Below are 21114 nucleotides of genomic sequence, written 5' to 3'. Positions count from 1 at the left end.
AAAAAAAAAAAAAAGAGTGCAGGCTCAGACACTGCATCCAGAAGGCTGGGTTCTCATCCAGGAGCTAGACGGCTCTGCTTTCCCGTCTGGAAAAATAGTACGTGCCCAATAGAGTTGGGAGGACAAAAGCAGGTGGTATGTGGGAAGTGGTTAAGAAGTGTCTAGCAATGGAATATGTCAAATCAACGTTAGTTATCGATGGCAATGTGAGGACCACGGTGATGTCACATACTGTGATGGTGCTCTAAGTAAAGACTAGGAAGCCATGGGAAGACGAGACATCCAGGCTGAGAGCATCAAGCCAGGTGAGCAGTTGTGAGGTGCCTCCATCCATTGGAGAGAGATTGGCCAGAGCCTACATGAAAGACGAGCGTGCCTGCAGAACCCCCAATAAAGTGATACCGAATCGTGGGTAAACAGGCAGTTCAGAGCAACCTCAAAATAACGCCGTAGGGTTTTATTTTTTCATCCTTCTCACCAATGACAACAGTAAGTTTTCAAACTAGTACATCACGTGGTCTCTTTAGAAAGGACGTAGTAGAGTGGTGTTGGGTTGAAATAGAGAAGGCCATCCCTTCCTCTGTATCTAGCTTAGTGTAGACAGGCATTTTTTCTTTGGTTTTTTGAGACAGGGTTTCTCTGCAGCTTTGGAGCCTGTCCTGGCACTCCCTGTAGACCAGGCTGACCTTGAACTCACAGAGTTACAACTGCCTCTGCCTCCCAAGTACTGGGATTAAAGGTGTGCACCACCACAACCCACCACAGATTTTTTAAATCTAATTTTCGAAGCTTAGAGACCACTCAAACAGAGCATGAATAAACTATATGTTATTCTAGACAGTAGTCTTTCCTAAAAACCCTATTTTTGGTGTTTGTTATGTAGCAGGTTAGAAGGCTGGTTTCTCTGAGAAGTCTCCCTGTGATTAGAGGCTGTCATTTCATGTTGTGGTCTCTGCCACCAGGCACACTTGATTGTTTCTCCAACACCAAGATGCTCTTCAGGAGGGCATACCATGCTGAAGCAAGCCCAGTGTACTGGTTTGGGGCTTTAATTCACCCCCACCAAATCAGTTAACAAAAGAACAACGGAAAAGAAATGTTTGCTGATGACTGCTGGGGTCACGTCTCAGAGAGCACAGGCACAGCGCACACATACTATACAGAAAACAATCTGGAAACAGCAGTTTATTCTTGTGGTCCAGGTGCAATGGAGGCAGTGGCAGGAGGTTAGAACATTCAGGATCAGGCTGACTATGTACAGAGTTAAGGCCATCATAGGCTATATAACAAGAACTCTGACTCAGGAAAAAAAATACTGTAACCGATGAATGAAAAGGTGCTTATTGGCTGCCGGTAGTGGCACACATCTTTAACTCAGCGCTCCTATTTGCGAGTCAGACGCAGGAAGATTTCTGAGTTCAAGGCCAACCTGGTCTACAGACAAAGTTCCAGGACAGCCATGGCTACACAGAGAAACCCTGTCTTGAAAAGGCCAATATAGTGTGGACTAAGACCTCCAGCAAGAACAGCGTATATGGATTTGAAAATTCAGGAAGTGCTGTGAGGACTCCCAGGATAACTTAGTGATAGAATGCTTGCCTAGCATGTGGGGAGCCGCAGGTTTCATCTCTGTTCCCCACACACACTATTTATCCCCCCCCCCAAGAAAAAGAACTTATAAAGTTGTATGTGGTGACTTGGTACATAAAGTAAAATGCTTTGGAAAGTCAGTTGCATGTTGTTTATTTTGACTGTTTTGAGTCAGGGTCACACTGTATATATAGCTGGGCTCACCTGGGACTCATTTGCAACAGTGTCCCCATCTGTGCCTCCTCAGCACTGAGGTTAAAGATGTGTCCTGTTGCCCAGGTGGAAAAGAGAATTTGATAATCCATAGTAGTTTGTTGGTCATAGATACTGGTGTTTTAAGATGTATATAAATAGTTGGAACAAAATTGTACCACAATTTGATACGTATATTGGCATGCCCTTCTCTGCCAGTGAAGTTTTATGTATGTGGTGGTTTGAGTGATGATGGCCCCATAGATTTGTGTTTGTGTGGAGTTTTTGTTGGTTTTTTTTGGGTTTTTTGTTTGTTTGTTTGTTTTTTTAAGACAGGATCTCTCCATAGCCTTGGCTGTTCTGGTTGTACTGGCTGCCCTATGTAGACCAGGTTGGCCTGCCTCCTGAGTGCTAGGATTAAAGATATGCATTCCTACAAGCCAGGACTAACCATACCCAGCGTTGTTTTTGTATTTAAATGCTTGGTCCTTGGTGAAATTGTCAACCTGGGGAAGGATTAGGAGGTTTGTCACTGAGGGTTGTCCTTGATTTTCAAAAGTCCGTCTCTCTGCTTCCAACTTGTGGACAAAATGATGTAAGCTCTCAGCTATTGCTCCAATACTGTCCTTGCTTGTCTGTGTGCATCGAACTCACAGTGATCCACCTGCCTCTGCCTTCTGAGTGTTGGAGTGAGAGAACATCATCACAAGCTATTTCACATCACTATTTTTTTTCTCCTCCATCATAAAGCAACCATCTGACTCTCTTCCCGTGGCTGGCCTATGCCCACATACCCTAGGATTGGGATTACAGGCGTGTACCATCGTACCTAGAGACTCCCTTTCTTTTTCATGTTGGTTTAAAAGTTAAGAAAACATTCCCACTGTACATGGTGGTGATGCACATCTTTAATCCCGCACCTGGGAGCAGATCTTTTTGAGTTCAAGGGCTGCATGGTCTACAAAGCAAGTTCTAGGCCAGCCAGGATTCATTGTGAGACCTTGTCTTAAAAAGAGAGAGAGAGAGAGAAGGGAAAAAATAAAACCTCCTCTGGGTAGACTCCCCTCTGGAGAATAGTGGTGGTAAACAGCCTACCCTGGAGCAAGAGAACTTAGAGGTAGGTGGATATTGGGATAGTCCAGTTGAAAAACGCTTTGTGCGGTGAGCAGAAGGTGCAAATGATTCTGTCTAGAAAGTATTCATCTAATATAGGGATTAGAGATTTCTTAAAGGGGTCAGGGTATTAAAGAGTATAACTAGATTTCTTGTTTTAATGATGGGTAATAGCGCCATTAAGTTGAGTAGGAGGAGGCTGAAGTAGGATGATTTGTTCCAGTTTGAGACATACGTTGGTTATAGGGTATCGCAAAGGCCGAATTCAGCAGTCATGGGTCCATAAAGGGAAAGGAAAAACTCCCATTAAGATAAGAGGTGAGGAGACAGTCTTTCAGCAGCTCATAAGGAGACTGATGTGGAATCGCTAGGTTAGAATGTTGGAGACAAGCTTAGTTGACCAGAGGAGATGTTGAAATCTTGAAGGTGGTGATAAAGAAATCAACTTATGTGTATGAAATCTGCATACCACATGCATGCACTGCCCTTGAAAGCCAGAAGAGGGTGTTAGACATCCCAGGGACTAGAATTGCAGACAGTTGTGACCTGCCTTGTAGGTTCTAGGAATTGAACCCTGCTCCTCTGGAAGAGCACCTCCGAGCCATCTCTCCAGCCTAAGAAAATTGTTACTGATGTCTGTTGGGTGTTGTGGTTTCTAAGTATGAACTTCATAGATACCACCACCAAAACTCCAGGTTTTTCATTCTGAACCCTGACTGTAGCCTCATTTGCAAGATCCTTTATTTCTTCCTTTCTTTTTTTGGTGTTTCGATCCGAGACAGGTTTCTCTGTGCATCTCTGGCTGTCCTGGAACTCTGTAGACCAGGCTGGCGTAGAACTCACAGTAATACACCTGCTTCTGCCTCCCTGAGTACTGAGATTAAAGACAAGATCTTTTATTTCTTAAGGATACCTTGGGAGAAGGCACAACTACTGTAGAAGCATATTGGAATATTTGAGCAAAGAATCACTTTGAAAGACAGTCCTGCTTGGAGAGAGAGAACCAGAAGTTCATACACTACTCAGGGGTTACATGCAGTGAGTTTGAAGTCAGCCTGGGATACATGAGACATGGTCTGAAGGGGAAAAAACAAGGTTTTTCAATTCCATGAGATGTGACTGAAACTACATAGTGTGTCTCAGTTATTTTTCAACTTTGATTCATTTCTTCACAAAGCTAATTGAAAATGCTCTCATGACTATGCAAATACTGGGTGGGGTCCACTTTGGTGACCTTTTGGATAAGTCTTTTGTTCCACGTGATTGCGCGTACCTGTTAATTCTGGTACTTGGGAGGTTAGGCCAGGAGAGCCTGAATTCAAGGTCATCTTCAGATACTGTAGAGTCAACTTGGGTTACAGGAGACCCTGTCAAAAATCAAAACCTAGCAAAACGGGGGTGGGAGGATTAAATTAGATTGAGTCCTTAGCAAGTATTTTATTTGAAATCTCAAACAAAAACTTTTAGACTTTTTTTTTTTATTTTCGAGACAGGGTTTCTCTGTGGCTTTGGAGCCTTTTAGACTTTTTAAAGCATAAATACACAATTAGAAAAAATACTCAGCCCTCCATACCCCCAAAACTGGCCCTTGGTCAGCAACTCTTCAAGAGCTAATTCGAGGGGTGTGTAAAGTTAGCGTCCCTGAATTTACCTTGAACACATTTTATTTGAAGCTTCCATTCTAAAGGAATGAACTATGTCTATATAGTAGTATATTGGCATCTCACAGAGCTGAGTGGTTGCTACTTGGCTTGTCTTAGCAGATTGGTATGTTCTCTAGCCCCTGTATTTGACAGTAAGTGGGTGAGACAGATACAGTGTATAATGATGGACCAGGTTTTTCCAGGCCCTGCTCCAACATCCTCATTTTAGGGAAGTGTAAGAAAAGTCTGCAGTTTGTCCTTCCTGGTGATTACCTGGAGTGATCATATAAGATTTTACATTGCTACTTTGTTGAGTGTTAGTGGAACAGAAGCATTCATTAAGATACAGGAAGAAAACGGTATTTGGCATCAGTTTTGTGTGAATTGAAAACTGAGAAGTCTTGAAATTTTAACAAAAGATTGTATAATTATATCCAAACCCCTTTATTTTATTGTTTTATTAATGTGCTGGAAAACTGGGCAGGTACCTCAAATTTGCAGTGTAAGTCTCATATCTGAGTCTTAAGAGGCTTGGTTCTATTTTAAGGCACCACCCCCCACGTGTCCATTTATGGATATTTTACCATGGAAAGCCAATTGCTCTGAGGGATTCTTTCATTATTTTGCTTGAAATATGTGCATCAGAATAGAACCAGCTAAGCTGGTTGGATCATATCTGTGGTATTTATGTTCCATGTGGGCTATAAACACAATTCCTGCTGAATTCTTGCCTTGAGGTCCTTTGCCCAGAAGCTGGCTTAACCTCCTGCCATCAGGGTCTCTTATAGTAAAGGCAGTTGCATGCAAACAATCCCCACTTCAAGCTGTTAGTATGGGTAAATTCATTGACGTTAGTATTTACAAACTAAGTTTTCTCAATTGCAAATGTAGCTGAGCTTTCCTATTTGTGTTTTGTTTTTGTTTTAAAACAAAACTAAGCCACATTTTACGTAGCCTGAGCTAGACTTGATCCTCCTTCCCTCACTTCTTATAAATTTGGAATATAAGTTTGGGTTATAAATTTGGGTTGGAAGTTTAGATTGTAAATTTGGGCCTTGGCAGCTGTTTTCTTTGCAGCTTTAGCATCTCCTCCCTCGCCTGTAGAGACATCTGTAGGCACATAAGTAACGTCCTATTTCGAGAACACTCATCTCACGGTCTGCTCTCTCAGTGGTTATCTAGTGTCTCGCAGGCAGTGTTCTTTTCCTGTCAGAAGGGCTTGATTGGAGCAAGGCATTGGTAGCACACACCTTTAATCCCAGCACTCAGGAGGCAGAGACAGGCAGATCTCTGAGTTCGAGGCCAGCCTGATCTACAGAGTGAGTTCCAGGCAGCCAGGACTACACAGAGAAACCATGTTCGGGGGTGGGGGTCAGGGGAAAAGGGCTTGATGGGAATGCTGTAAATTCACATTGGTACATGTATATAGTTCCATGTCACCAAAAGGTCACAGTGGAAAATCTGGAAAGATCTTAGTTTTTTAAGTGTAGAATTGGACTAGTTTAGTAGGGTTTGAAGCTAGGCACAATGGAAGAGATTATCATCGGGTATGTATAGTGTGATGTGTGTCTTGACTGTCCTGATTGAACTACACTTGGAAAGGGTCATAGAGTCACTGCTGCTGTATGTATTTGGTCCCCCACCCCCAATCAGAATCTCCAAGACTGGGGTTACTTATTTATACACGTAAACACACTGCCGGGATTCTTATATAGCTAGGTAAGCCAGAGAGAGTCACTGGTGCATCAGAATGAATGGTTATATTGAATAGTGGCCACAGAGAAACAATTATTTTTGGCTTCATTAATGGACAGGAAGAGAGATCTCTCAAAATATCAGAGCCCTTGTGCTAGCAATAAAAAGGAAACATGATTAAAATAGCGCATCAATACACTAAAAGAATAATAAATCATCATGAAAAGGAATGTCAGTATTGGAAATTTATTCATGCTTTGTTAGATGACCAAATTACAGCCATTGCCCTCCTTTCTGGGCTGTCTTGGACTTTGTGATAATCCAGGGTCAGAAACAGTTTGTAACATACATATGCTTTGCCAGGCGATGGTGGCGCGTGCCTTTAATCCCAGCACTCGGGAGGCAGAGGCAGACGGATCTCTGTGAGTTCGAGACCAGCCTGGTCTACAGAGCTAGTTTCAGGACAGGCTCCAAAGCCACAGAGAAACCCTGTCTTGAAAAACCAAAAAAAAAAAAAAAAAAAAAACACATACATATGCTTTGGTCCATGTGACTCCAACCTTCTCTGTTCCCCTTGCTATGTGATTTTCAAGAAATTGGAGAGTTGGTCTTCAGAGTATCTCACAAATCAGTTTAGAGGGGAAGAGACATTTACAGATTACTCTGGAAGCAGTGTGTTAGTTAAATAAGCAGGGAAAATGTGCTTGGCTATTTATGCATAATACACTCAAAGGATTTGTAGATGGATAACAATTAGAGGTTAAGTCTTGAAAAGTATTTAAAGAAAAAACAATAACAGCTGGAGAGATGGCTTGGAGGTTAAGAGCACTGGATGCTCTTCCAGAGGTCTGGGTTTGACTCCAAGCACTCATATGGTGGCTTACAGCCATCTGTGACTCTAGTTCTCTCCTGGCCACTATGGATACCTGACAGAAAAGTAGTACATAGACATACAGCATTCAGGCAAAACACTCATGCACATTTTGTTTAAAAAAAGTTTTGAAGAAAGCATTTGTTTTTTCAAGACAGAATTTCTTGTGTAGCCCTGGCTGTCCTGGAATTCACTGTGAAGACTAGACTAGCTTGAAACTCAGAGATCCACCAGCCTCTGCCTCCCGAGTGCTAGAATTAAAGGTGCCACTATTCCCAAAAGGGTGTCACCTCTCCTTGACTATTAAGATATATAAGCTGCAGTGACACCTTTAATCCCAGCACTCGGAGGCAGAGGCAAGTCAATTTCCTTGAGTTTGAGGCCAACCTGGTCTACAAAGTGTGTTCCAGGACAGCCACAGTGGCTGTACAGAGAAACCCTATCTCGAGAAACTTTATTTATGCTGAGTATGGTTGCACACACCTTCATTCCCAGCACTTGGAGTGCAGAGGCATGTGGATCTCTGAGTTTAAGGCCAGGCTGGACTACAAATCGAGTGACAGGCCAGCCATCACTACATGGTAAGAACCTGTCTCAAAAAAAGAAGGGTGAACGATCTATGGGTGGGGGATACAGCTTGATGGTCGAGTGTTCACCTGACTTCTGCAAGGCTCTAGGTTCCATCCCTGGAGCCACCAAAAAAAAAAAAAAAAAAAAAAAAAAAACGCCCTTACTAGGTTCTTACCTTGTCTGCATCTACTTACCCAGTCTGTTGGTTTCTCGGGCCTTTGATCTAACGCTGCCCCCTTCTAGAGCTTTTTTAGCAGGTTCGCTACTAATGAATAGCTCTGACAGAGCAGTAGAAATAGCCTGATATTCAAACTAGGCCTGCCTGCTTGGTGCTAGGTGCACTAATGAAAAGGTTCATGGAGCTGGTTGAATAACAGTGTTATTGGGAGTAATCTGTAGGATGGGTTACCCATGCTGTTTCTCTGTTTCCCATCAATGAGGCTGGCTATATGGCCTTTGGAAAAACAGATGAAATGGAACAGAATGCCAGGCTTGTGTCCTCACTGGGTCATTTCAGTATCCATCCTTCTAGCTGTGTGATAGCTCTGCCGTCCCTTACAGTCCGCTTCCTGTGTTCCTTTCCCACAGGTCATGAAACGAGGGCGCACGGAGCAGGTTCAGGTGGCAGTGTCCTGCTACCTCAAACGCCGGCAGTACATGGACTCAGAAGGCCCCTTGAAGCAAGGCCTAAGACTATCACAGACTCCTGAGGAGATGGCAGCCAACCTCACAGGTACCAGGGTCCTGTGACTGGCCTAAACAGGAGCTGTCAGTGCCCACATAGGTTCTCAGCAAAGGGTAGGCTACCAGGCCTCAGTGAGCAACTCTTAGTGTCTCTAGCCTGTAGGCCTTTCCTGTCCTTCAGAACTGTGCTCACTGGACTTCTGAACCTTCCTCAGAGCATCACGGTTGTTTTATATGTACCTGATGGTATGTGCAACCTTTTTACCCTTCAAGATTCAGAGTAATAGGTTCTCTCTGCTAGCATAGAACTTTGCTCCTAGAAGTCAGTCTATAAAGTGATTGCATTCTGCAGGGTTGACAGTTAGAAATACTGTTGTTATAAGCACTTGTGAAATTTAAATTTCATTTTGAAATCACATTTCAGAGCTAGACATAATGACTCAGACCTTTAATCCCAACACTTGGGAGGCCAAAATGGGAGAGTTGTCATAAGCTTGAGACCAGTTTGGGTTACAGAGTGAGATCCAAGCTAGACTAGGCTACAGAGTGAAGCTGTCTTTAACAGCCATAGGGCAATTTTTAAAAATGAAGGAAGGGTGGCTCCATCGGGAATATCAAGTCATTGTTACCATACACAAAGGTTGTCACCTAGCTTTCCTATGAGTTCAGGGTTTATGATACAGTTTTTTTTTGTCCTTCCATCTCCCTCTGGTTTTTGTGAAATGGATTCTCACAAGGCCCAGACTGTCCTTGAACTCTCAGCAAGTCTCAGCCTCAGGTATATGCCACTAGGCCTAGCCGGTTTTCTTATACTGAATTTCTGTACAGTACTGGTGGTTTGATGTATTTCAGTAAATTAGGTGTTTGCAAAGGACACACTAATGGCTGTTGGTATAGAGTTCTCATTATTTATGTGGCCCTGCTCTGGCTTCCTTCACATATCCAGAGGGGCAGCTTCTCCCTTCTTTGCTCCTGGACTTGTGCTTTCCTTGAACGGGTGGCTCCTGCTCCATCCTAGCAGCAGCAGACCCCGTGGTTCCTCTTCACAGCGCTGTCACTCAGTGGCCTGATTTGCTTTAGGGCAGACTGCCTTTGCTATGGAGAAAGTGATGAAATGTTTGAAACCTGAAGAGGTCCTTGACTTCATAGAGGAGTATCAGAAACTGTCAGCAGTCTACCTTCATGTGCCTTTAAGAGATACCTGGCTGTCCCCTGTTTGAGCTCCTCGGGGATATCCTGGTGAGCAGTTATCAACTTGTCTCTAGTGGGCTCCTCCACTTACCAGGTTTAGAGCAATCTCCTAGGAACTGCCACAATTTTTTGGAGTGCTCAGCATACATGCATAGAACCCTGAGCAATAATTCTGCCTTTGTGGGAAGAAGAGAAAGTACCTCTGCAGTTTAGATGCAGTGGCTTGTTTTCAAGAGGCCAGTCGGAATGGAGAAGTTGAAGTGGGCTGATTGTGCTATTGAATCCTGGATTTTCTGATTCATGAATGATCTGAATCGGTCTTCTCTTTGCAGGCTTTCATTGCACATGTGCTGTAGGCCAGATGGTAACAACCCTAGAACTTGCTCAGATTCCAGCTGCTGGGAGTCCATGCTGCAGTACAGCTGTAAAGGGCCATGGTGGACTGAGCTTTGGCAGGGAACTTTAGGGTCAGGAAGTAGAGGAAAAAATCATTTGCACTAGGTTGGCAGGGCAAGTAGGTCTTGCCAAAAGCTTGGTACTCCCCACCTTATGGTCAGATTAGCCAATAGCAGAAGGAATGTTCTATTTTCTGAGGAATTATAAGGAACACTCCTGTCAGGTTAAAGGAGGACATGTGAGATCCGGAGATAGATTTCAGGACAGTGACTGGGTGCTAAGTATTGCTAAAGGGTCCAAGTTAAAATTAGATACACTAGCCAAAAATCAGCATAGTCAGAGGGTAACCAGGAATCTGAAGGGTTTTGACTGATGAAGGGGAAAGAGCACCTGCTGGAGGGCAGGAACTCTTCTTCTTCACACCCTTTTCTGTGCACCATGTTTTGATTTCTTCAGTTCTACTGTGTTCATTACCATCCCTCCATCCACATAATAGTGGCTAGATGTGATATAAAGAAGACAGCCTAGCCCTTGGCCCCTAGCTTCCATCTGGAAGTCAAGGTTGGTACCTAAATGGGTACCTCCTGCAAGGAGTTTGAGGGCAACCTTCTCTATTTATAGAGCATCAATGACTTTAGACATTGTGTGAAAGTTTGCCTTTAAGTAACAATAGGAATCGAGAACAAAATGGTGTAGACTCTACACTGGATAGTGCAGAAAGCTTGAGTTTCTTCTTTAGGAAGCATAAACTCAGGCTTAAGTGTGATGGCATACTCCTATAATTCCAGCACAAGGAGCAGAAAGATTGAGATTCCCAGGTCAACTGGGGCTACATAATGAGACCCTATCAGGAAAAAAAAAAAGTATAAAGTCAAAAAGTACGTGTTTACATGCTAAACATTAAGGCCCCAGGCTTCTCTTCCTGTCAGCTACCCAAAACACTGCAGCCGACCTAATTCCCCAGGAAAGCTAGTGAATAACGGTTTGATGGATTATGACCTGCCCAGGACTGCAGACCAAAGACACTCTTTGGGAAACTATTCCTACCATCCTAAGTGATCAGCTACATTCCCATTATCCCTATGGTGCTCTTTTTCACACCCAGGGCCATAAAGCTCTGGGGGAAATGTTTCTCTTGACAGCTGTCCATATCATAGTTTGAAGACAAGAAGATAATGCTGCTCCGGGAGAAAGAACATTTTGAGAATATTTTTAAATGCCAGATAGCTAATGTTAAAAAGGATTGTGAGCAAAAATAACTGTTTCCTCCTTTGGAAAAAATAAAGGAAAAATCAACAAAAATGTTGAAAGTTAGGCTAGGTGTGATGTCACACACCTTTAATCCCAACACTCAGGAGGCAGAGGCAGGGGGATGTCTGAGTTTAAGGCTAGCCTGGTCTACAGAGCAAGTTCAGGACAGCCAGTAGTACACAGAGAAACCCTGTCTAGAAAAAAAAAAGAGGGGATGGGGGGATTGAAAGATAAAGAAACCTTCCTGTTAGTAAAGCAAAAGGATGAAATATAGAGAAAAGATTAAATGATTTTCAGAAGATCCAACTTTGAAATCAGGAATCTCAGAAAAATAGAAGATATGATCAGAAACAAACAAAGACTGTTTCTCTGAACTGGAAGCGTAACCTCTCAAATTGACGAACCCAGGCCATGGCACATTGCCAACATGGGTTAGACATTTCTAGGTAAATCTTAGGAATATTGTGTGCCTGTCCTCTCTTCACTTAAGGTATCTTATGCTTTCTAGCTTTTATTCCTCTGCCCTAGTTTTATGGAGTATCTGGAGAGTAGGGAGACAAACAAGTATTATCAATCTTCCCCAGTCTACCGAGACCCTAGAACATCTTACTTAGAGATGCCATTGGACTCCATGCCCTGTGTCCTTCCTGCTGCATGGTATAGATAGTAACTGCCTTCCTGCCTCTGTCTTGTGTGTCTTCCTCTTTAGTCCAATCAGAATCTGGTTGTGCCAATGCAGTGTCTGCAGCCCCTTGCCAAGCAGAACCCCAACAATATGAAGTACAGTTTGGACGACTGAGAAGCTTTCTCACTGGTAAGTCCCTTTTAAGAAACCAAACAATGTAGGTGTCCTCAGAACCTCTTGTATTGCAAGCATAGTGTTAGGTTCTAGAGAGTCAGGTACTTTTTTGTTCGGTGGTTGTTTGTTTTTTCAAGACAAGTATTTCTGTGTAGTCCTGGCTATCCGAAACTTGCTCTGTAACCCAAGCTAACTTCAGACTCAGAGATCCTCCTTCCTCTGCCCTCTGAGTGCTATGATTAAACATTTGCACCACCACACTTTTAACGCAGTTCTTGTGTGCAAATGGAATTTCTGTAAGAGTTAGATCTTGAGGTTGAAGTTCACAAGGATAGAGAGAGCTCTGTGTGTTTCTATTTACTGTTTGCCGGTGACCTTTGGTTTGACTTGTGTATAAATGAAAGACAAATTAGCAATGAAGAAAAGCATCCTTTAAGTGAAGTGGGTTTGAAATGTACATCATCGTTCAGAGTAGTGCTCATGAGTCGGATAAAGAAGTTAGCTGTTCCCATTTAGGCAGGCCATAGATAGAATGACACAGAGACACAAAATCAGTGGATATGTCTTCAATTGCTTCTTAGGCATTAATGTGAGTTTTTAAATAAAGACGGTTACTTTAAGAAGAGCCATTTAACCCACTGGTAGTGGTCCATGCCTCTAATTCCAGCACTCAAAAGGCAGAGGCAGGCGGATTTCTGAGTTCAAGGCCAGCCTAGTCTACAAAGTAAGTTCCTGCATAGCCAGGACTGTTGCAGAGAAAAACCCCGGGGGGAGGGGGTAGAAAGAGCCATTTAGGCATATGCCACCACTACCCCCCCCCCCCAAAATAGACAAATATCTAAAAGCCGTGTTTAGAAAAATAGCCCTGGGCAGTGGTGGCACAAGCCTTTAATCCGAGCACTTGGGAGGCAAAGGCAGGCAGATCTCTGTGAGTTCAAGGCCAGCCAATTTCCAGGACAGGCTCCAAAGCTACACAGAGAAACCCTGTCTCCAAAAAAAAATAAATAAAAATAAGTAAATAACTGAATAAATAAAAACCCAGTGATTAACCTAAAAGTAAATACTTTGGGTGCTGGAGAGATGGCTGGCTCCGTAAGCAGTTAAAAGCCCATATTATTCTTCCATAGGAACCGAGCTTGGTTCTCAACACCCAATTTGGGCACCCACACAGATGTAGGTTGCATGCGTGCATGAACACATTCACACACACTAATACAAATTAAAAACTTTAAATTTTTTGATAACTCCCCCCTCGAGTGAATAGTCCTTGTGTTAATCTAATGACAAAAATTCATATGAAGAGACTGACCAAAATAAAGTCTCCTGCAGGGAGCCGGACAGGATCGCCATTGCAAGATGGCACCACATCCTGTCTTGCTGGTTATAAACAACTCCATATTTGGCTATGCCTTTGAGAGCTGCCTGTCCCCCGCTTCCCGCATGCGCCTGTGGATAAGGGTCCCTGGGCCTATCTCGATGCAGTCTGGTGTCAGCTAATGATGGCAGCCAATCACAGAATGACCCATGTGCCAATTCCATATATAAGCAGCCGCCATTGTGCCCTCGCTCTCTCTCTCATGTCTCTCTTCAGCGTCTCATGTCTCTCTCCCTCTAGCGTCTCTCTCTCTCTCTCTCTCTCTCTCTCTCTCTCTCTCTCTTTTGTCTCTCTCCCTCTAGTCTCTCTCTTGCTCTCTCGTTTCCTGCCCCCCTTCGCTTTATGCTCTCCCTCAACCAAATGCACTCCAGTAAAGCGTGATCTAAAAAGAATCCTCATGTGTGGTGGGTGTTTCTTCCTCGCTGGTCAAGAAGCCCGCCTCAGTCTCCATCCATTCTGTGTGCACAGTCATCCTGTGTTTCTTGACTCGCATAATAAACCTGTTTACATGGTGTAGTGTTTGGGATGAGGGTCAAACTATTATAGAAAGTAAAGATTTAGTTAAAAAGTATCTATTACCTTTGAACTGAAAGGATAGATTCCATTATATCTCAGAATAGAACTGGGTAGGTGGTCCAGTGATATAATCCTAACATTTTGAAGGGTACGGACTTTTATGATAAGGGTTGTATTTTTTTAAAAATATTTATTTATTTATTATGTATACAATATTCTGTCTGTGTGTATGCCTGAAGGCCAGAAGAGGGCAGCAGATCTCATTACAGACGGTTGTGAGCCACCATGTGGTTGCTGGGAATTGAACTCAGGACCTTTGGAAGAACAGGCAATGCTCTTAACCACTGAACCATCTCTCCAGCCCGATAAGGGTTATATTTGTAGTAAAAAAGTATGTGGAGATAATAAAGGTTGTTCCTAACTAGCTTTGGTTTATTCAGTTTTAAATGGTTATATCTGTTGCTATATGGTAGAGTTTTCTTACTGCTACAGTGAGGGACTTCTTCCAGCCTGCCTCTCATTCATTCAGCTTGTATTTAGATGGAGTCCTAGCGAGGCAGTGGTGTGAGATCCGACATGTGTGCTGTCTTTGCAGAATATCCTGACCAGTGAGAAAGCCACACACGTGGAATGTTTCATGGATGGGGCTCTTGTGCGCTCCCGTTTTGGTTGTGGTCTGCTCCATGATAGATGATTCTAGGATGACCCAGTAACAATATGTAGTTTTGAGTCATGAAGGTATAGAATAGTTTTTAATAATTTTATTACAGCCTGGACTACTTTTTCAGTGAAGCCTTACATTGCGTTGGGTTGTTGGAGTTGTGCTAGTGCACATTTTCGTGGTCGCAACTGGTGTTTATCTAGATCCCTGCTGTGGAATAGCTCACGGTTTTTAAAAATAGGCTAAGAGCATAAGTACTGGGTTACATTTTTATTCAACTTACTTCAACATGAACAAACATTACACTAAATTTGAAACCTTTCTGTTTCTGTATAAAATCCAAACTCATTACAGTAAAAGACAAGCAAAACCCAAAAAGCAATAAAGTTCAAGTTAATGGTGGCTTTTGCTAAGGCTAACTTTTGCCCTCAGGTGTCCAGACACTGCTGTGGCTCTGAGCGAGTTGGGCCTGGCTTGGTTGTATGGTACTTGTGCTGTGAGGTGGCTGCCCTCTGCTCCTCACTATATCTGCAGAGCCCTTCCCTTAGACATTCTGTCCTCACTTGCACACATACTTAGTCCACATGCACCTCTTTTCCCATCCGTCTGTGACAGTTAAAGCCTGGCTTAGCATTCTTTATCATTATCGAGTTTCATGACATTAAAATTTCAGACTAATGAGTATTCTCAATAACAAGAAAATATCTTACTTGTAATTTATCACCAAGAAAGGAAAGTTTTATATTTTTCACCAAGGAAGTCAAGGCTTTAAATGCATATTGTCATCATCACACAAGACAAATCAGCCTGGATAGCCAATGAGCTTTGATTTTACCCATGACTACAGTACTCATAGAACCAAGGCTAAGTGGCATTCAAAAGATTTTTTTTTTTGATTTGTTTTTTTTTTGTTTTTTGTTTTTTTTTCGAGACAGGGTTTCTCTGTGGCTTTGGAGCCTGTCCTGGAACTAGCTCTGTAGACCAGGCTGGTCTCGAACTCACAGAGATCCGCCTGCCTCTGCCTCCCGAGTGCTGGGATTAAAGGCGTGTGCTACCACCGCCCGGCCAGATTTTTTTTTTTTTTGAGACAAGCCTTATTACTCTGCATCCCTGAGCAGTCTGGGAGCTCACTATATAGGTCAGGTTGGCCTCAGAAACAGATACCCACCTGCCTTCCAAGTGTTGGAATTTAAGGCATGCACCACCACCCCGGCTTGCCGCCTGGAAGATTTTGAACATACTTAGTTCTAACTTGAAGCCTATCAAGATAAAGTCTTTGTGAAGAACACAGTCTGCCTAGAACCCATCTAAGGACCCTCACAGGCGTGGGTTTCTGACTTGAGAAATACTGGGAAGGATGCTAGACTGTAGGTCTGGTCACAGCTGCCCAAGACATGTCCAAATCCCCCAACAGTGACTGAACCTCAGAGTCTGTTCTTCCTTGTTTGATTGGGAAGTCTTTGAGACTCTAGAGTCTGTGGGCAGGAAGTGTTGGGTTACTGGCTCTAGGAGGGCATCTTGTTTCTCCAGTGTTAATGGGTGTGAGTTTTTGCTGTTTCTCATTGCAGATTCTGACTCCCAGCACAGTCATGAAGTTATGCCTCTCCTCTACCCCCTTTTTGTCTACCTCCACCTCAACCTGGTCCAGAGTGGCCCCAAAAGCACAGTGGAAAGCTTCTATAGCCGCTTCCATGGAATGTTCCTACAAAATGCAAGCCAGAAGGACATCATTGAGCAGCTGCAAACCACACAGACCATCCAGGACATTCTGTCAAACTTCCAACTTCGTGCATTCCTGGACAATAAGTACGTGGTCCGTCTCCAGGAAGATAGCTACAACTACCTTATCCGCTACCTCCAAAGTGATAACAACACTGCCCTGTGCAAGGTGCTTGCCGTGCACATTCACCTAGACGTGCAGCCTGCCAAGAGGACAGACTACCAGCTGTATGCCAGTGGTGGCTCCTCGCGCAGTGAGAGCAGCAGCCTGGAACCACCAGATGTGCCCAACCCTATTCTGCAGAATGAGGCTGCCCTGGAAGTCTTGCAGGAAAGTATCAAGCGAGTCAAGGATGGACCTCCTTCCCTCACCACCATCTGCTTCTATGCCTTCTATAACACAGAGCAGCTGCTGAATACTGCAGAGATCTCCTCTGATAGCAAACTTCTGGCTGCTGGATTTGACAATTCCTGCATAAAGCTCTGGAGCTTGCGGTCCAAAAAGCTGAAATCAGAGCCCCACCTTGTGGACACATCTCGTATCCGTCTAGCCTGTGACACTTTGGAGGAGGAGGTAGGGGTGCCACTTACTCTTTCTTGTAGCTCTTTCCTGTTAGAGTGCTCTTCTTAAACCTGATCTGTTTTCACCAAACAGTAGTCCCCTCCTAGGCAACCAGAGCTGGACTCATGCCAGATGATTTAGCCATTGATCTTGCTCATGCACATTAAAGCCCTTCTCCCAACACTCAGCATTATATGAATAGGCAGTGTTTACCACTGTCTGAAAAGCATTGAGCCTAACAGATCATCAGCTGAAATTGACTTCGGGATCTCGTTACTTGTTTGTTGTTCTGTGCACTCAGATGTACACTGTGCAGGTTCCAATAGGAACAGGATTGCTAGTTAAGGGTCTGCATTTAAACAGTAGTGAATATTGTCTTCCCCTGCAGAAGTCTAGGCTGTTTTACAGCTTGCCCAACATAATATACACTGGTGATGGCAGCACCTGTCCTAGCTCTGTGTGCCAAGAGTGGTCTCAGCCCCACTTTGAAAAGGGACATGTGTTGTAAAACTGTGATGTCTCCTCCGTCAGTACAGCAGCCTGTTGTCAGGTGGAGTGGCTAGTCTAGGGTGGCCATGAAAGTGCAAACACAGTGGCCTGTGTTTCAGTCTTTAGAGTCACTATTGTGTAAAAACTTGGGCTGAGAGAGACAGCCTCCATGATCAGCTTCTCTTGAACACCCAAAAGCTTTTGCATTTTCTAGCCTGAAGTGTATGTAGTAGCCATTTTGAGTAATTACAGATACCAGTGTTTAACTTCCTCAAGTTTCATGCAAATGGGAAGTAGTCGTTTGCTTTTCCTTAGTAGTTTTCTAATGGAAGAAGCAATGCCTACTAAAAAGGTCTTCTTTCCCTGTGCAGGAACCAGCAAAGCGAGTTCTCAAGAATCCTGATTGTCTTCTAGTTTAAAACCCCTTGTAGTGGAAAATCACAACCATAGTATTCAGGAGCTTCCCTCTGAGGGAATGGAGGGGAAATGGATTTATACATAGGCTGCAGCCTTGTGGGCAAGGGCTGTGGAAGCACACTTATCTCCAAGTGTCTTCTATTTTCATGGGGGGAAATATTTCCAAGGGTGACATGAGTCACTTGGCTCTGTTTTAAGCCTCCCCCTCCTTACTCTCTCGCTCTCTATGGAGACTGGGCTATCCTCAAACTCAGAAATGTGCCTGCCTCTGCCTCCTAAATGCTGGAATCAAAGCTGTACACCACCATGCCTTGCTGTCATTCTCAGTCTATGGTTTGTTACTTTAGGAGACGTGTTTGAGGCTCTCCACCTTCCTGGTCTTTGTTTTCCTTTGTTTTTCTGCCCCCTACCCACAGTCTCTGTAATATCAAAATCTTGATGGTCCTCCTAAACACTGGCATTGCACACATAAGTTACCATGTCCAGCTTTCTTATATCAGTGTTCACGGTCTGTTAGAGGCTGTATACTCTGCTTTACGGTTTCTATGCAGTTAGGTTTTATTTTGGCTCAAGTCCTTCAGATTCCTCCAAAGCAGGCTCTCGTTTTGTCTCAACTGGTCTTGACCTCAGGATCTGCCTGCCTTACTTTCTCGGTGCTGTGATTAGATGTATACTGCCGGGCATGTCTAGGTTTCAATACATGGAATAGAAACAGCGAATAACTTGACTTGCAAAGTAGTGAGAACTGACGGCTAAAGTGGCTCCATTAAGGGAGAATCTAGGAACGATACCCATCAGAATTAATAGTGGATGTTCCATGGGCTTGCTTTTAAGTCAGATCCTCATTCAAAAATTAAGACTCGCAAAAAGTAATTTCTTTAATCTGGTGTGACCTGTGGTTAGGCATTGTCAGCTGGAGTGACCATGAAGGGCAGACATGCCCTCTATGACAGATACTGCTTCCTAGGCAGGCCCTTTTCCTCTCTCAGGCTTATATTCATTGTGAAGCCACTAAATATTCTTGTGTGTTTTACCACCCTACCCACCATGTTCCAGGAGAATGAGGAAGACAGTACAGGCACAGAGATGAAGATCCTGCGTGGACACTGTGGCCCAGTATACAGCACACGGTTCCTTGCAGACAACTCGGGGCTGCTCTCTTGTTCTGAAGATATGTCCATCAGGTACTGGGACCTGGGGAGCTTCACCAACACTGTGCTCTATCAGGGACATGCCTACCCTGTGTGGGACGTGGACATCAGCCCCTACAGCCTGTATTTTGCCAGTGGGTCTCATGACCGTACTGCCAGGCTCTGGTCCTTTGATCGGACGTACCCGCTGAGGATATATGCAGGACACCTGGCTGACGTGGACTGTGTCAAATTCCACCCCAACTCAAACTACTTGGCTACAGGTTCCACTGACAAAACTGTCCGGCTGTGGAGTGCCCAGCAGGGCAACTCAGTGCGGCTCTTCACAGGGCACCGAGGTCCCGTGCTCGCCCTTTCCTTCTCTCCCAACGGTAAGTACTTGGCGTCCGCTGGTGAGGACCAGCGGTTAAAGCTGTGGGACTTGGCCTCTGGGACACTTTTTAAAGAACTGAGAGGCCACACAGACAGTATCACCAGTCTGGCCTTTAGCCCAGACAGTGGTCTGGTTGCCTCTGCCTCCATGGACAACTCTGTGCGTGTCTGGGACATCAGAAGCACGTCCTGCAACACACCTGCTGATGGCTCTTCGGGTGAGCTTGTGGGCGTATACACTGGACAGATGAGCAACGTCCTGAGTGTACAGTTCATGGCCTGCAACCTCCTCCTGGTGACTGGAATCACACAAGAGAATCAAGAACATTAAGTTTTTATTCAGGCAGCAGACTGGGTGGGGCTGGGACTGGTCACTGTCCAGGACTTGCTAAAACTGAATCAGTGATTTCAAAAGAGTCCTCACCTACCACACACTTAGCCAACACAGCCCTGGTGCACAAGACTCCAGTTGAGAGCTGGATGCTCAGGCTTGAAGCCTCCTGGCTGTGTGCAGGCACCTTGCTTTAGCATCTGTCTCTCCCAGTGGGGTCACTGGAACAGTTGCAGAACTCCCCTGCAGCAGCTGTAGACAGTGTCTCCTGTGGCTTCTCGAGGAAAACGGGGACAGGAACTAGGAAAAGAAGGGATGATCTAGCAGTCTTTCTTTTCCATACTGATAGAACCAGGACTTTTTTATTATTATTATAATTAATAATTATTATTGAGAAGAGGAAACCTAGCACTGGCAGAGGTGTCTCTGCTTGAATCTGCAGGTTTGACTCCTGGCACTGGCTGTGATACTTGGAATTTTGAGGTTCAGGGAATTCATACTTTGGTAGCCCAGTGTATCAGGAAAAGGGGCACCGTATAATGTGCTTAGCCGAACATGGTGGGAAAGAAAGATTCTTTATTGCCTGCACTCCTGTCCTCCTCTCTCCTGGAGAGATGCTGTGGTGGGCAGAGGGTGGGCCTCGGCCCTTGAGTCGGTTGTCCAAGGTTCCATCCCTAGCACCATGAACAAAATTATGATAAAGAATAATTTTGAGTAAGTCATGGGATAGACTTCAGAGTACTGATGACTGCTTATTCTGGGGTGTGGCTTTCTGGTGTTTTTCTCCCTCTGATCTGCTTCCGCCCTCACTGCAGCACCAGTTGAGTGAACCGGAGCGAATCATGAGTGCACACTCACAAGCGTCAAACCATGCTCTAAGGACAGAGGAAGTTCTGATGGTGTGGACAGGATTAAATATTTCTGTTTTCTGAAAAGAGTTATTTTGTATTTTGTTTTCTATTAAAATGTATTTAGTTTCCAAAAAAAAAAGTGTGGCATCTCATTTATGTTACGCCCAAAGTCTGGATCCCCAAAACATCACCACAAGACTATATCTGATGCAAAAACAGAGACTTTATTGTAAGTTAACTCTGGTCCCTCTGTCAGTCCAAAGTAGCAAGAGAAACAGTGCAGGAGAAACCCCAAGCAAGGGAAAGAGGGAGTTTACATAAGGAAAGAAGCTTGGGGAATTCCATTGGGATTGGCTGCCTCTGAGTGGGGTGAAGGGAATACCAGACTTCCAAGTTTGGGATTGGCTGCCCCCTATGGTGAAAAGGGATTTTCCGGGTTTGAGGGGGATGCTAACCCTCTAGGGCTCAGTGATTGATCTCTTTTCCCTGCTCAGGGATTGACTGGTTTTGTGTCAGGCAGAGATGGCTCTGATTCTGGGGCCAAACTGTTTCTTTCTTTGGTTCTTTTTACCCTTTTTGACTGTAATTTTGGGACCAGGGCAAATATCTTTGATATGCCTGAATCTAGAGGCTTAGTACATTATTTTGGTCCTGGTTTCAGGGTCCGGGGACTTT

At 44.2% G+C, this 21114-nt stretch overlaps 1 protein-coding gene across 2 annotated transcripts in view; it reads left to right on the top strand.

Moving 5' to 3' along the window:
• Taf5l (TATA-box binding protein associated factor 5 like) overlaps positions 1–20578 on the top strand; it is a 21939-nt gene extending 1361 nt beyond the window's left edge. Inside the window, exons 2-6 of one of the 2 annotated variants that reach the window (XM_005345868.3) lie at positions 8187–8190; positions 8263–8407; positions 11906–12010; positions 16116–16840; positions 18791–20578. In XM_005345868.3, coding sequence (XP_005345925.1) covers positions 8266–8407; positions 11906–12010; positions 16116–16840; positions 18791–19588 — 1770 coding nt within the window. In that variant the 5' untranslated portion in view covers positions 8187–8190; positions 8263–8265 and the 3' untranslated portion in view covers positions 19589–20578. The remainder of the gene's footprint in view (positions 1–8186; positions 8191–8262; positions 8408–11905; positions 12011–16115; positions 16841–18790) is intronic. The other variant, XM_026778591.1, reaches the window with a different exon arrangement.
• The last annotated feature ends 536 nt before the right edge of the window (positions 20579–21114 follow it).

Source organism: Microtus ochrogaster, chromosome 4 (assembly GCF_000317375.1).
Source record: "Microtus ochrogaster isolate Prairie Vole_2 chromosome 4, MicOch1.0, whole genome shotgun sequence".
NCBI classification, from domain to species: Eukaryota; Metazoa; Chordata; class Mammalia; order Rodentia; family Cricetidae; genus Microtus; species Microtus ochrogaster.
This window is presented reverse-complemented; position numbering and strand designations above follow the sequence as displayed.